Raw genomic sequence first — 17050 nt, forward strand, 5'->3', positions numbered from 1 at the left:
GGAGCCCTCAGCCCCTCCAGGTCCCCGGGAGCCTTTCCCCTGGGTTTTTCTCATGTGTCAGGGAACAGCAGCAGATGCTCCTTGGGAGAAACCTAAGAAGAACTACCATGGTTCCAAGACCCTGCTGAGACCTTGGGCTGACCCGAACTAGATGAAGACGAGACCAACACCAAGCCTGGCACCATATGGAGGCACCTGCAGGAGAGAGCCGGGGGTCACCTCAGGCACCTGCTGCCAGGCAGGCAGGAGTGCTGGGAAGCTTCTGGACTTCCCCAGGCGCTCCTCCCAGAGGGCTGGACTTTACCTGGTATTCATGTTTTTCTTTTTCTTAAGCAGGGATTCCAACTTGGAAACTTGATGGGGTCTACACAAGCTGGGTCTGTCTCTGGCATCCAAACTCAACCAAACCACACGCATGTGTCCCCCCCCGATGTGCAGCATGGCCACCTTCGGAGGACCTGGCGCTGCCATCTACTTCCAACATGCAGCCTTCACGTACCCTGACATTCCAGAGGAGCTTGAAGCTTTTATCCTGGGCAGGCCTCCGTCTCTGGCTGATGGTGACCCCAATCCAAAGTGGCAGAAGGGACCAGCCCCCATCCAGCCCTGTGCAGGCTTCAGGCTGGAGCACGGACTGATGAGCCCACAAGGCTGTTCCTGTCATTCTGGCTGGCTCGTCCTGCCCCAAATACTGAACTTCTCAGCATTCCTCAAGCAACCCAAGAGCAGGCCGTCCACTTCCCCTACAGCCTCCCCCACACTCACACCCTAGCATCCTGGGCCCTTGCGCTGGCCCCCCAAAGCCTGGCTCAGACAGCACCCTCGGCTCCTTTCCTGCTCTCCAGGCCAGCAGGTGCGCACAGACCTTTTGATCCCGTGTGGAATTTAACAGTTGTTTCCTTGGATTCACGTCTGTTTCGCACGCTAGACCAGGATGGACTCCTGCTCAGCTGCTGTCTGGCTTTTCTCACCCATCAGCTGTTGACAGGTTCGTTCACTTCTGAACACTTCTCCACACGCCTTGACTTAGCCTTTACACACTGCCTTCATGGCCTGGACGACGGCACTGGCAGGCACACTCCGGTGGTTAACCAGCTGGGCTCAGAACCAGACACTGGCCTGAACTTGGCCTTCTTACTCAGCTAGCTGCAGAACTTTGGATGGCTTTGCCCTTTCCTCTGCTCCTTGATCTCGCCATCGATAAAATTAAGGTCGTCACAGTATGCAGCCCATGGTGTTATCCTAAGGATTAAAACAGTAAACAGAGGCACAGAGGCCTCAGAGCAGGGTGGCAAGTAGTCAGCTCTCAACAGATGTTAGCTTTTCTGATGGAGGAAGTGTCAGAAGACAGCTGTTCTCTCACCAGTCACTCCGCTGTCTGGCAGAATGCCCTTCTACAGGGCAAAGGGGGGGGGTGTCTCTTCAGATGCTGTGGTGCCCAGAAGTGCACCGCACACACAACATACTGTTAGGAATTTCAGTGAATCAAGGACGGTGGCACTGGCAAGGCGGAGGCAGCGGCTTACACACACATCCTGCAAAGCTCCCCAAGCCATGCACTTACTTCACAGCACCCTCTCTGCACACCTGCAGCAGCAGGCTTGCTGCACCTCTCCGACCCCGACTCCGTTCCTATTTCCCAGGGCTTGTACTCCTTTCTGAACCCTCTCCCAGGCTTCACGAGCTTCTGTGGCTCCCTTGTGAGACATCACTCATCTCTCTGCTGGGATCCACCATTACCCCTCAATACTGAGGATGCCTGCAAGTAAAACCTCCCCTTTACACACACACACACACACACACACACACACACACACGCACGCACGCACGCACGCACACACACACACACACACACGCACACGCACACGCACACGCACGCACACACGCACGCGCACACACACACACACACACACACACACACACACACACGCACACAGCAGGGGGTGGCACCCTGGAGAACATCTGGGGCAGAACCCTTTCTCCTCCTTCCTCCCTGGATTACCTGCCTGTCTCTGGCTGGATTCCCTTTAACGTAGGTATGTTCTCTCCATCTCTAACACCACTTTAGCTCAGTCCCCTGCATCCCGTCCCTGTTAGAATGACCTCATCAGTGAAGTTCCTTTTCTCTAACCCACCAGCCACTGTGCAGCCTGAGTGATCTTTTTAAAACAGGAATCTGACCATGTGTTTCCTCGTTTAAAATTTCCGGGATCAGGCCGCAATCCCAGCCCTTGGGGGAACCAGGCAGGAGAGTGTGCAGAAGTATGGGCTCCGGAGCCAGGCACTGGCTCCAAACGGTAGCGATGATCTCCGGTGTATGGTTCTCTAAGATACCAGAATGAAGACCCATATGGTCTGTCCCTGCTTCCTTCTGTGGGGACACTTCAGTCACTTTTCTGCCTCCACACCTGTCTTCCAGCTCGATGAGGCCGCGCCACACTGTGCAGTAAACTAGAAGCTCTGAGAAGGCCTCGGCTTCCTCCACGTGTCATCCGAAAAGGGTCCTGTGCCTCCCTTCAATCTCCTTAAGTTCTTTGCCAGGGACTCCAGTGGGCTCCCCTGTCACCCAGCCTCACCCCCATCTCAAGTCCATCTACTCATTAGCTCTGCCAGCGTCAGGAACCAGCATCTGTGGGTTCTTCCTCCACATACCACCCTACGATTAGCGGGCATCCAACGGTCATTTGATAATTAGAGAAATTATGGAGGTCAGCGAAGGGGATTTGAGGCACTCTGGCAATAGCTCTTCAAAAATAAAAGCACAGAGAAGAGGTAACTTCTAAGACCGGCCCTCTAACAACGCTACCTGTTTCATAGCCCGGAAAATACATGGAGATTACTAAAGACATGAAAGGGTAAAGGTATTCAACCTGTGGGCTACGGCCCTCCTCACTCACATCTGAGAACCCTGTAAACAAACTCTTTCCCCAGAGGAGGAGCACAGACATGACCTACGTCCTCAAGAAGAGAGGAAAGTCAGGTATATATGAATATAATCCCAGCACTTAGGAGGCAGAGGCTGGCTCAACACCAGCCTCAGCTACATAGGACAGTCTCAAAAGACAGAATTGAAAAAGAAGAGCAGAGAATGCGGAGGGAAAGGGAGGTGAGGGGGGAGGGACCTCAACTGGCCACTAGTTCTAAATTGTCCCTCCATGGAGGTTCGTAAGTCACAGCTAGAGTTTTCTAAGCTGTTTTTCATCAGCTAGAAAATGCATTGCTTATAATATATCACTAAACCATCTTCAGTGAAGGTTTCTGATTGTTACCTGTTATTGGAAAAATGGTAAGACAGCCTTTCATTCAACATTTTAGTACTAAAGTTGACAGCAAAACCGTACAGACATGCATACAAGCACAGCCATGCACACTGCACACAGATGTAAGATCTGGGTAGTTAGACATTAACAATCCTTAGAATGCATAGGAGCCATGGAGGACATCAGCATTTACCCTGTAAAGACGGAGAGTCCCCATCAGAGGTAGGGAGGGGTGCTGTCCCTGCGGGTATGCGTCTGTGTGTCTGTCTGTCCCTGTGTGTCTGTCTATCCCTGTGTGTCTGTCTGTCCCTGTGTGTGTGTGTCCCTGTGTGTGTCTGCCTGTCCCTGTGTATGTGTCTGTCTGTCTGTCCCTGTGTGTGCATGCCCGTGTGTGTGTCCCTGTGTGTGTCTGTCTGTCCCTGTATGTATCTGTGTGTGTGTCTATTCCTGTGTGTGTCAGTCTCTGTCCCTTTATGTCTGTCTGTCCCTGTGTATGTGTGTGTGTGTGTGTCTGTCTCCGCTTTGGAACCACCTCTGACACCTCTGTTCTTCTCTGCTGACATTCCTTTGTTAGCAAAGACAGGAAAATGGAGACACAAACCAGGGCTACTGGAGGATGCAGCTGCTAGAATGGAATTTTTCCTTCATCAGACTGAACCAGAAATCCATTCAAAGACTAGTGTGATCTGCCTTATGAACAGGATATTTCCCATGAAAAGGAATTTACAAATGCCTCAGTTAACCCTTAGCTTCTGAATTCCAGCCAATACATGCTTTATCCAACCACTTAACTTACATATCAAATATGTCTATAAACATAAAAAAAAATTACTTAGTTCAGCAACTTATGCAGCATAATCTATTTATTTAGCATTTTTTAAAGATTTATTTATTTAGTGTGTGTGTGTGTGTGTGTGTGTGTGTGTGTGTGTGTGTGTGTGTGTATAAGTACATGTGCACTATAGACGTGCAGATGCCTGAGGAGAACAGAGGGTGCTGGGTTCCCAGGAACGGGAGTTACAGGAAATTGTGAATGACCTGATGTGGGTGCTGGAAACCCAACTCAGGTCCGCAGCAGGAATGGTAAGCACTTTTAAAAATGAACCATCTCTCCAGTCCCCCATTGATTCTGTATTTTTAAAAAACAAATTCATGTATTTCTCTCCAAATTAATTTCCATTTTTCTGTAATGCAATTAAACTGGCAGTTGGACAAGAACTTTGCCTTCTCTGGTGCATGCAGGACAATAACGATGGGTACAGGGTGGGCTTTTCCACAGGCGTGGGGGAATGGGTAGTGGAGGAAAGCAAGGAGGTATCAAATCAGGACCTCAATCAAGGCGCATATGTAAGTATATCTGAAGCCCACTAAAACAGAGGTCAGCAAGTTTCTATGAAGGCCAGACAGCGAACTTTCTTAATCAACTAGTAAATATTATGGGTCTATCATAATCACAACTCTGCCACTGTTAAAGCACCACAGACAATTCTGTAAAGAGACACCGGGACCAAAATGCTGGTGACTGTCCAGTCTCAGATAGGCAAGAATTTCTCCACATGGAAGTCATAGGAACAGCTGCAGAGAAAAGGGCTGCTATGTGTTTCATCCATAACAAAACTGTTAGTGCAACAAGTGATAAAGAAATTAAACGGGCTGGTGAGAAGGCCCAGCGGTAAAGGCGATTGCCACCACGCCTGACAGCCTGAGTTCAACCCCAGGTCAAACACGGGAAGAGGGAGCCGACCCCTGCAAACTGACTTTCACACCACACTTGATGTTTGCACGTGTTTGCATGAGCATGCACACATACACACATTAAATACATGTAGTAACTTTAAAAAAATAAATTGAAATTAAGAGACAAATAACCAAATAAGGAGTATTTGAAATTGATCTAAAAAGATTTTGAGTTTTAGTGATGTGCCTTCTATCTCCCCAAAATGTTTACCACAATCATATACTGAGCCCTAACGCTGTTGCTGAGAATGAGATTTCAGTCAATCATCAGTAATAAAATGCTATGCATGAAAGGCTTTTAAAAGCTCCTTCCTGGTCTGGAGAGATAGCTCAGCGGTTAAGACCACTTCATGTTCTTCCAGAGGTCCTGGGTTTGGTTCTCAGCATCCATGTGACAGTTCACGACCATCTGTAACTTCAGTTCCTGGGGATCCCATACCATCTCTCTAGCCTCCACAAGCAGTGCATGAATGTGGTACATATAAATACATGAAAGTATAATATTTACAAACATAAAATAATAAGCTAGGCAGCAGGTGGGCACATCTTTAATCCCAGCACTTGGGAGGCAGAGGCAGGCAGATCTCTGAGTTTGAGGTTAGTCTGGTCTAAGAGTGAGTTCCAAGACAGGCAGGGCAGTACACAGAAACCCTTCCTCAAATAATAATAATAATAATAATAATAATAAATAGGAAAAGAAAAGTCCTTCTTGCCTTGATAAATTCACTTTTATGAATCAGACTTACAAAAATAACTGTATAGTCACACAGTACTTTGGTGTAAAACTTAATTCACAACAATCTAAATGTACACCAACAGAAGTACCTAAGTAAAATATAGTATATGCATAACAATGGACGTATGCGGTATAATCTGAATCATGTTTTAAAAGATAATCTGAACATAGAAATCTCTTCTAATAAAACAGAAGTGAAAAGAGCACAGGAGACTCCTAGCATATTATCCACTTTAGTATTTTCACATGCAGAGAAAAATCATTACAAAACAATATACCACATCCTAAGCCTTAATGACTTCTGACCTTCGGGGTTATGGGTAGTTGTCTTCCTCTTTATTCTTCTCTTTAATCTCTGAACTTCCTACAATAATTACATAGCCTCAATCTGAAAGCAAATGTTACTTTTAAAAAGCAAGGAAGCCAGAGCTCCGCTCTCAGGCCCGCGAGCAGGCTGTGGAAAAGACAAGGGTGGAGAGAAGATCAAGGTCCTCACTCGTCTGCTGACATTCAGCTTTTCCTTGTTTCTGCTGCTCTTGCCCTCTGAATGTCCACGAAATCCCAAAGGGGAAGACCTCCCAGAGCAAAAGCATTCCACCCCTCGATGGAACATTTCAGAATTCTCCTAGGAAATGGAGGAATGCTAATGGTCTTGCTTCCAGAAGCAGAGGCACAATCAGTGCTCAGTTGAGCCCCAGCCAGATGAAGTGGACAGAAATCCAAGTCTCCGCAGTCTGCGTAGCAGAGAATCCCATCAACAGCTCCGTGGAGGGCAAAAGTCAGGTGCCCACTCAGTGTCACATCGGGAGGACACAAACTCGACGCCTTGACGAACATTTTTAAACACTATTATAGGGGGCAGAGACAGGAGCACACGCCACAGCACCCGTGTGGGGTCAGAAGACAACTTTCAAGAGTCATTATCAACCTGTACCATGGGGGTCCCGGGAACTGAACTCAGGTCATCGGGCTCGGTAGCAAGCAGCTGCCAAGCAGCAGCCGGTACCTGCTGAGCCGTATCACCAGCCCTTGTCTTGAATTCTTTAAACTACTCATTCTGCAGAACAATCCACAATATGTGCCAAGACCCTTCAAAAGTAAGTGTTCCCTGACCTAAGTATCCCAGGCCTAGAGGACTCCTACAAAAGCAATCTGACGGGCATTTAGAACACGTGCAAGGATGCTTACCATAACATTGGAATCTCGGGGTGGGGGTGAGGGAATGCAGTAGTGAGTACAGGTGAAATAAAATGTTACATTCATCAGATGAAACACCATTATTGTAAATGACATGGGAAGATATTTGTGATATCTCAAAACAACATACAAGACAATATGCTGTATTATCATTCTTGTATATCAGTTCATTTGGGTGCCCATAAAAAACAGCACAGGCTAGGTGAGAGTTTTAATTTCTTAGGGTTCCAAAGGTTAGAAGTCTGTGGTCAGGGCATATAGAGAAGGCCAAGATCTGGTGAGGGCCCTCATGGTTTGGGGGGGGCACACCTATTTAATCACCCAGGACCAGTGAGAGCATTCTTCTCTTTTTGGAGGCAGGGTTTCTCTGTGTAGCTTTGGAGCCTCTCCTGAAACTCACTCTGTAGCCCAGGCTGGCCTCAAACTCACAGAGATCCTCCTGCCTCTTATAATGCATCATAGGACCACACTGCTGAGATTAGGGTCTTACCCTTAAGACCTCAGGTAACCCTAACTACCTCCCAAGGATCATCCCTCCAAAGAAGCCACTTTAGAGAACAGGGCATCTGAATCTGGTGGGGAGAGACAATTCAAACCCTTATCAATCTCAACGTATTCTATCGGCATATCTATGATCTATATCCATGGATGACAGTCTCAAATCTGTTGCCTTGAGATATTTAAACCAATGGTTTTCTCTGCACAGTGGACACAAGGCGGCTCAATTTCCAGTGTTCACTGCCTGTTTATAGTTTAATAAATGTTAAAAATAAATAAATCCCACTGTTAAGTAAAATGGTGGATGCTGATGAGCCTTGGAGACAGGTCCCCTCCTCCTCGGCTGCTGCACTCTCAAGAAGAAGCCACTACAGAGCAGGGCGCCCTCCAGAGTGAGAACGAGCTGCTCCTTGAACATCAGCCTGGCTCTCTGCTCAGATCTAAACAGAGAACAGAACCCATGGAGCACTGTGAGGTAGGGCACCAAAGGACCATGGGAAACAAACTCTTCACTGCCAGGGCCCTGCGACCAGCACTGGAACCAAGGGGCGATGAAGCATCTGAGCCCCAGTAGAAGAGAGCCAGCAGGCTCCTCCCACCAGATGGGGCAGGACAAGGACATCATAAAAGAACAGCAGAACAATCAAAACGCAGCCTTTACTTTGCCCAAAACCTCAAGCTCATGAACACACTGTCATTTTGCATTTACCACTCCTGCCTGCCCCTCGTCCCATGCACCCCTATCCCAGAGACACACAGAGACACACGGCAGCAAGACGGAGGCTCTTAGTGGCCAAAGAGATAGTATCTTCAATTGGGCTCTCTTTGCCAGTGCCCAAAGTCAATAAATGGCTGTTAAATTAGCAAACAAGTCAAAAGACCTTCACAGCCAATACTGTGTTTTGTAATTAGGAAGGACCAGTTAGTACAGAGAGGCTGAAGTGCTCAGAGAAAATTCTAGATGCTAAGAAAGGCTAAATCCCCACCGAAGATATTTAGCAAATTCTATAGTAATAAGCCAGGAAAAACTTTAAAAAAAAATTAATTCACAATGGATAAAATAGAATTGCATTACCCCAGTAAGATAAAGGGGTATAGATAACATAAAATAATAACAAATAATATAAATAACAAAAGAAATTCAAGGATCTGGGCAATGGCTCACTCAACAAAGTGCCTTCAAGGGGGACTTGAGTTCAGTCCCCAGAAATAAAACAAAAATGGCAGGAGCACTGGTACTTAGCACTGAAGAGGGATACAGGGGTCACGGGCCAGGCTGGCCTTGGTGAGCGCCAAGCCAATGAGAGAACCGGTCTCAAACGACCTGTACCGTGTTTCTGAGAAGGACACCAACGTTTTCCTCTAGCTGCCACACGTGCAGGAGTACATGTACACACAGGAACAGACACACAGACACAGACAGACAGACAGACAGACAGACAGACAGACACGCATGCACGCACCAACAGCAATTGAAGACCGATCATTTTTCCTCCATTTGTACTCTTTAAGCAGTCTGCCTCTGAATTACTCCCTAGCATGCGGCAGCAATCACGGTTCTAACTGACCAGCCTCTTTCACCTCAGCTATAATCACCAGAAACAGAATATACCACAGAACAACACATTAGGTTTTCAATTCTTCCACAATTCCAGAAAGGAAGTAAAATATGGCCATGTTGGCCATGAGTGAAATGGGACTTTCTCAGACCATGGAAGCGGAACTGGCAATGCTTTGCTGCAGTTTAAGTCTTGGCTCTGTGGAAGGCGCAGACTAACTGGCTTCCCAGCCAGCGGGAACCTGTGCGGCCCTCACACTAGCCTCCCAGCAACGTCGATGCAAGCAGCCCCACAGCTGCTTCATACCCAGCACAAACAAGCAATCAAGACAAACTCCCCGGTGTAGTGAACTAATTCATCCAATTGCTTTGTAAAGCAAAAATGCTTGAGGAAAAATCTATACTCAAGAATGAGATCTATCCCAACTCCATCTTCCACATCAACTCTGCTTGACTCAGCAGTCAACATTTAAATGGGATAAGGCTGGGGAGACGCTGGAAGCAGAGGAACTGAGTTTCATGCCAAGAACCATGTTTTAGATATAAATACACTGGTGTGAGATCCTGTCTCAAAAAACAAACATCGAAGCAGACAGTGCCTCAGGAACGCACCTGAGTCTGTTCTCTAGACCCCACATGCTGGTACACCCACACATTTACAGGCACTCCAGCACGCACGTGCAGCCACACACACGAACATAAACACATAGATATTTAAGTGGGATATATTTGAAATTCAATCATTCTACACTTACCAGATAAGTTCATTTTCCAGGGCACCACCCTCCATGGAGCTGATTCCTCATTGTTTAAATAGAAACAGAGCCTCCCAGGAGAGGCCGAACACCCCCCGACTTTACAGAGCTGAAGACGGCACTCCGAATATCTGTGCTCAGCTTCACAATCCTCCCCATGATCACAGAGGCTTTTTCAGCACTGTATAGTTCTCTGCTTGCTAATTTACATGCTGCCTTCTTCCAAAAAGTGACTCACACTCATAAGATCAAAATAAGCAGATGGGACAAGCATACGGTCATAAATGATGATCAGGAAATAAGAAGCGAGACTTAACACCAATTTAAGAATCCTGGTAGTTCCACCTGTCAGAGTGGTGAGGGTCAAAGGTCTCTCAGGAGTTTGAAACTATCAGCTTCGGCCCAGTTAAAAACCTTAAAAAAGTAACTGGGGGGGGGGGGTGCATGCCTTTAATCCCAGCACTCAGAAGGCAAAGGCAGGTGGATCTCTGTGAATTTGAGGCCAGTCTGGTCTACAGAGACAGTTCCAGGCCAGCTACAGCTACATAGAGAAACCCTGTCTCAAAAAAAAGTTTGAAATGGTGATGCATTCCTTTAAAATGGCACTCAGGAGGCTGAGGCAGTTGTATCTGTGAGAAACGGCCTGGTTTGCAAAGCAAGTGCCAGGCCAGACAGACAGACTCTGTCTCAAAACATCACAAATGCACACACACAAACACTCGCATGCACACACACACTTATGCTATTACTCAGGAAAGCACAACCACTCAGAATACGGGGGAAAGAAATTCTTTCAGGCTTGCCATAAAAAGGACACCAAAAACCAGAAAAACAAACAAACAAACCCCCAAACCCAGCAACAAAGCAATCACTTAGAATTAGCACTTTACTTACAATGCAGACAGTGTCCTAAGAACCTTGGACAAGTCACTCATTTATGTCCCCGTGGTAAGTACCATTTTACCTGTATTTAGCAGATGAGAATGAGGAGCAGGGAGATGAAGCAAACCGCCCACATCTAGTAATGCACAGCTAGTAATGGATTTGGGTCATAAAAACTGAAAGCTGGCTCCAGAATCACACCCCTTAAAAATTATATTTTATTAATGTATATATGCATGCGTGTCTATGTACAAGCATGCACATGTGGATGTGGATGTTTAACTAGGCCAGAAGAGGCCTCAGAGTCCCTGGAGTTGGAGTTACGGTAAGTTGTGAGCCACAGGATGGGTGCTAAGGACCAGACTCTGGTCCTCTGCGAGAACAGCAAGCACTTTTAACCACTGAGCCACTGCTGGGGGATGTCTCTCTGTACGCTGTGAATATGTGTTGCTCTCATTGGTTGATAAATAAAGCTGTTTGGCCAATGGCAAAGCAGAATAAGGTTGGGTGGGACATTCAAACAGAAGATGGAGATGAAGAAGGGTGGAGTTGGAGGAGAGAGGCCAACCCACCGCCCAAGGAGCAACGAGATGGCAGCAGACCGGTAACGCCATGGCCACACATATAGACGAATAGAAATGGGTTAATTTAAGATGAAAGAGCTAGCTAGCAAGAGGCCCGAGCCATAGGCCATACAGTTTATAATTAATATAAGCCTCTGTGTGTTTACTTGGGACCGACCGTGCAGCTGTGGGACCGGGCGGGACACAGAAAAACTTGCATCTACAAGCCATCTCCGTAGATCCCCTTGATGTACTACCCTGCCTCTCACTGACCTACAGCAAACCAGACTTAGAGCGAGCATCACTTTCACAGTGTGCTTCAATACAGATGGGAGAAAGCGCAACTTGGTTCAGAGGAAGAAATTTCACTGAGACCCAAATGAGGCTGTGCAGGCATGAGGCTCTCTGGCTGTTGGGCAGACACCAGGGATACCTAGTCTCTAGGATTAGGGGCCCTCAGGTCGTCAGCCTATGCCAACACAAACAGCATACGCCCTTGGTGTGCACTGGGCGGTTAGGGTGAGGTGGCATTCTAAGGTAGGGAAGTTCAGCTGTCACCTGCTGACACTTCAGGCAGAGTCACAAGCTGGAGGCATCACCAGAGCTACACCTTCCCAAAGCTGGGGACCCCAACAAGGACCCACATGGTCTGAAGATTAGGTCAGGCTCCCTTTACATGGAGGTGACCCAAGGGAGTGCCCATGGGCAGGGCTTGCTGGGGTGCTGCGGGCTAACGGGGGCATTTATGGGTGACTCACTGAGCCCCAGGAGAACACAGGCAAGAGCCACACAAGACGCGGATGGCAATGCCCCAGGAGGCCTCCAGGCCAGAGTGAGGCGAAGCTTGAGAAGGACAAAGGGAAAAGTGACCAGGGGTAGCAGAGGAAGTGTGTGGTGGTGGGTGGCCCCACTGTGGAGACCTCTGCATGGGTTCTGCATTTGACTCTGAGCTACTGGAAGGTCCTAAGCAGAGGAATACCATGGCCTGACTTCCATTTCCAAAGACTGGCTCTGCCTGACGTGTGCGAAGGGGATCTGGGAGCACGGACCGAGCTGGAAGCCCACTGGGGTCTTTGAACTCAGCAGCATCTTGGTGGCCAGCCGTGGCTCACATGGTACGGGAACAGTGTGTCAGAAACCCAGGCCCTGAGGTCTGACAACACGAGAGGCAGGTTACTACTGTCCTGTGCAGCCAAAGGAAAAGAAAAGCAGGCGGAGTCTCTTCAAGCCAGGTAAACCGCCCAAGGAGCACAAGCCTACGCACGAGGTGGGAGCACCACCCTGGCTAGCCCAGCTAAGGTCCTAGGCTGCTTGCTGACTCCGAGTGGGTGATAGGGCAGAGAAGAGCAATGGGCTAGTCCTTCTAATCTGCTATTCTCCAAAGGATATTTCAAAATGCAGCAGAGCTTAAAATATTCAACAGTTAATATAGCACCACTTACAGTCGGTACCAAATATAACACTGACTTCCAAGCTGCTCTGACATCTCACATGACGTCTCCCTTCTTCCTCCTGAGTCTTCCGAGTGCTAATCACATAAGCCCCTCCACAAAACGCATCCCCTCCCTGGGCTCCTGCAGATCCAACCCCAAGGTGCATACGGTGCACCCCCTGCTCACGCGGCAGCTTCTCCCTGGTGCTGAAGCGCCCCTGCCTTCCTGTGTGCCTCGCCCGACTGGGCAACCGCCAGCAAGGCTCACACACAAATTCTCACACGTACTTGTCCCCACTCATTTCAACAAAAACTGCGGTGGGAACAGAAGGGAAAATGGCAAGGCATCCTGAGGGAGGGGGTGGCCAATATGTGCTTCCTCACAGCCTGCTGTGGAAGAGGAGGTCACCGAGAGGCACACCCATCTGTGACTTGACGCCTCTTCAAGCACAGGCAGAACACAGAAGCGCCAGGTCAAACTCAGCTCTTTCTCACGACCCTTCACTCACAAACATTAGAGTTGAGTTTTAAGAAAATAATATTATAAATATTTGCCTCGTGTCCAGTACAGTTTTCTTTCATGATCTCTTTACATTTCCTGAATGAGAGCACTGACCACAGCCATTAGTAAGACAAGCCAAGTAAAAGGCTAAGAAATAGAGAGGCTGAATAATTCACCATTACTAGGAAAGGGGGTCACATGTGAATGTCTCAATGTGCACTTTGCTACATATCATTGCTAAGACTATTCCAGGACCCCAGAAGCCCGTAAAACTGCCTTAGAGAACTAGTCTCATAAACACAATTAACGCTTGTCTTCATTGATACATAGATAGCATCCTCACACATCCAAATAGGTGCTTCAGATTTTAAATCTAAGGTCACTGGTTACTCATTTATACAGACAATATATGCACATTACACACACACACATCAGCATGCTGAAATAGACAAGAGGTGCTCTGCAGCTAAAGGCTAGCGTTAGGCTAACACCATTAAGCACTTGTTAATTAAATGAGATGGCATTTTACCAGGCAGGAGGAGATCAATAGATCTGAGTCTTCTTTTGACCAGCTGTATGCCGTGTACTCAAGGGCATTACTTTCCCCTTGCTGCTTGCACATGTACGAACAGTTTCTCTCAAAAACGGTGCGGATGCCTTTGAAGAGAATCACACTGGTCGTGCAACCCATCCCCAAGGTGTGGACGTTCAGATTTCTAGAAATCTCTACTCCATCTCCACATCAGCTTCCTTGGCTCTTCAGACACAGGCTCCCACTCTACCATCTTCATGACAAGCAGTTACCGGCACCGAGCAGAAGGGAAGTGCCAAACTGTCACACTAGAATCCGGTCCTGCCCAACAGCCTGACAGAAGAAAAAAAAAAATCCAAGCTCCCTGTGTAAAGCACGGAGGTGGGAGGCGCAAAGGCAAGATGACACACCTCAGATGTACAAGACGGTGAGAGCACTGTTTTCTTCCGTTGAGCTGCTTCCCTGCCACACAGAGAACAAACGTGCAGAACATTAACCTGGGGTTGGTGGGAAAGTGGGGCTCCTCGAATTTGCCGGGGATGGCTCTGAGCCTCACAACCTGCCCAAAATGAAAGAAACAGTGCCAGACAGCCACCCTGCTGCAGATGCTGCTGGAGGCACAAAGGATCCTGTGCCGTGGGAAGTCACTCTCCCAGAATGCTGCGCCCAGCATCTCTATTAGCAAACATCGCTCTCCTTGACCCAAATATGCGGCTTGCTTAATCTTGCATCAACGAGGAAACACTGAAGCCAAGGGGAAGAGGGAGACGGTCTAAAAAACAGTGGAAATGCTGAGACGACTGCTGCTATGGAAACACGTGTAAGCAAGCTTCAAACAACCTCTTACGAGTGCGGCTAACAGCCTGCTGCAGCCACGCACAGGAGAACACTCAGGGCTGCGTGATCCTGACTTCTGCCCACCTCTGCTCTCCCCTGGAGAGGGCTAAGCAAGGGTGCGCTGCTTAGATGGATTCCCCTACCCCTGGCACTCAAAGATGCAAACGAGAACACAGGCAGAGAGTTGCCCATCTGGCTGGCCACGTGCCTCTAAAGCAGCTCTACAGTCTGCAAAGGCAGCTACTGCTGCGGTCACATTCACAATCAGTATTAGTACTTTTGAGCCACCATACAGGTCCTTCCACCACAGGTCAACTCAATGACACTACAGTACATCATGTGACTCTTCGGGAAGGGCTGGCAGCTAAGCTCTCCACTGACAGAATACTAAGTTGACTCCTGCCATTCCCTGTGGGGAAGGCCCTCCCACTTACCACACACATCTAGAAAATGGTCACCATTCTTTTTTTTTTTTTTTTTTTTTTTTTTTGGTTTTTCGAGACAGGGTTTCTCTGTGTAGCTTTGCGCCTTTCCTGGGACTCACTTGGTAGCCCAGACTGGCCTCGAACTCACAGAGATCCGCCTGCCTCTGCCTCCCGAGTGCTGGGATTAAAGGCATGCGCCACCACCGCCCGGCTGGTCACCATTCTTTTAAGAGCTGTGCAATATTTCTGACCTAGACAACCATTTCCATCTCTAGATTCCAAAGCTAACCAATACTGAAGTGGAACAGCTGAGTACCTGGGGGAAGGAACAGAGAGCCGTGTAATGGAGTGAGGGGAATTATAGCAAACACTGTCTTGTCACGTGATCCCCAAACGCCTACGTGTCTTGTTGAACCACCAGGTTGACTCAGAAAAGCAAAACCCTGAAAAAAATGCATCTGAATAGCCACATAAGGCTAATGGGGTGAAGGCATGGCCACATGCACAGAACAAGGGCTCTGTGGGATCCAGACTGGCGTGCCAGCTAGGAGCTGCCGGGATGCGCAGCAGGCAGAAGTGCTTTGCCACGAAGGCACAAGGAAGGAGTTCAGATCCCAGAGCCAGTGTAAAGGCTGGACGGTGGCCACGCGTATCCCAGCACTCTGGAGGCAGACGGGGTCCCGGGGGTATGCATGTAGCTGTGAAGTTAAAGCCTGGATTGCTTTGGACAGCCCAAGATGTTGGAGATGCCAGAGTCGTGGGATAACTCCCAAGAGCTGATAACCTGGAGTGGAACCAGCCCAAAAGAAAGAAGTGTGTTACAATCAACAAATCTGAACAGAATTGGAGAGAGTCTGACATCAGGGGTGGAGATGCAGTTTGAAGTCTGCCCAGCTGGCTTTTGGTATTGCTTTGGCCCAGTATTTCCTTGCTATGCTCCCTTCCCTATGTTTTGGAATGTATATCTTGTGACAATTGGAAGTATGTGATCTGCTTTTTGATTTTGATTTTTACAGGTGATTACAGTTAAGAGACTGTCATGTGTCTCAGGAGAGACTTTGAGATTGTTACAGACTATGGGGACTTTTGAAGTTAGACTGAATGCATTTTTGCATTATGATATGGCTAATAAGCCTTTGGGGGCCAGGGAGTGAAATGTGCTGGTTTGAAAGAAAATGGTCCTCAAAGGGAGTGGCACTATTAGGAGGTGTGGCCTGGCTGGAAGAAGTGTGTCACTGTCAGGGCGGGCTTTGAGGTCTTTTTCTCAAGCTTCACTCAGTGTGACAGTCAGGCAACTTCCTGTTCCTTTTAAACCCTGTGTTGATAGCCAGGCATGATGAACACATATTATCCCAGCACTCAGGAGGATCTAGAGGTTGAGATCATCCTGAGCTACATGGTATGTTCCAGGCGAGCCTGGGTTCCACAGCAAGAGCCTGTATCAAAATAATAGTCATAATAATTAAGAGAAACCTCATTTAGGAGCTGCAGAGATGTCTCAGAGGCTAAGCACACTGGATGCTCTTCCAGAGGACCCAGGTTCAACTCTCAACACCTACACAGCAGCTCACCACCATCTGTAACACCAGTCCCAGGCATCTGATGTCTTCTTCTGGCCCTCTGGCTTCCACAGACACTGCACACGTGCAGTGTGTGTGTGTGTGTGTGTGTGTGTGTGTGTGTGTGTGTGTGTACACATACATATCGAGGCACTCACACATACACATCCCCTCCAAAACAAAAGGAACAAAGTGCCAATGCATGCCACGTGAATGGATCTGGAAAACACTGTGCGAAGGTAAAGACGCCAGTCGCAAAAGGACCCGCACAGTATAATTCCATCTAAACGAAACAGCCAAGATGAACACGTCCCCAGAGACAGGAAACACAGCTGAGTGCGGCAACTCAGCCCACAGAGGCTGGGCAGGAGGACCGTGATGCGGAGCCACCCTGAGCTACCCGTGAGATAGAAGGGAGGGACAAAGCGGGGCGGGACTAATGCTCACCCCCCAGGACGGGGAGCTGTGCTGACTGCCGTGTGGCTGACATGTCCCCAAACCAGAGTCTGACTAATACAGGAACATCTACACATGGCCCACAGTCTGTGTCTATCCTAACAAGCGACTCACACTGGGA

At 48.2% G+C, this 17050-nt stretch overlaps 1 protein-coding gene across 17 annotated transcripts in view; it reads right to left on the bottom strand.

The window, feature by feature from the left end:
• Dock9 (dedicator of cytokinesis 9) overlaps positions 1-17050 on the bottom strand; it is a 279931-nt gene that overhangs the window by 204004 nt on the left and 58877 nt on the right. For 4 of the 17 annotated variants that reach the window (XM_076545587.1, XM_076545585.1, XM_076545594.1 and 1 more), the window contains exon 1: positions 13650-13875. The exons of 5 other annotated variants lie outside the window; for them this stretch is intronic. In XM_076545587.1, coding sequence (XP_076401702.1) covers positions 13650-13811 — 162 coding nt within the window. In that variant the 5' untranslated portion in view covers positions 13812-13875. Of the gene's footprint in view, positions 1-13649; positions 14255-17050 lie in introns of those variants that run through there. 8 more of the 17 variants (XM_076545583.1, XM_015997494.3, XM_015997489.3 and 5 more) reach the window with 5 other exon arrangements.

The sequence above is a fragment of the Peromyscus maniculatus genome, chromosome 9 (genome assembly GCF_049852395.1).
Source record: "Peromyscus maniculatus bairdii isolate BWxNUB_F1_BW_parent chromosome 9, HU_Pman_BW_mat_3.1, whole genome shotgun sequence".
NCBI lineage: Eukaryota > Metazoa > Chordata > Mammalia > Rodentia > Cricetidae > Peromyscus > Peromyscus maniculatus.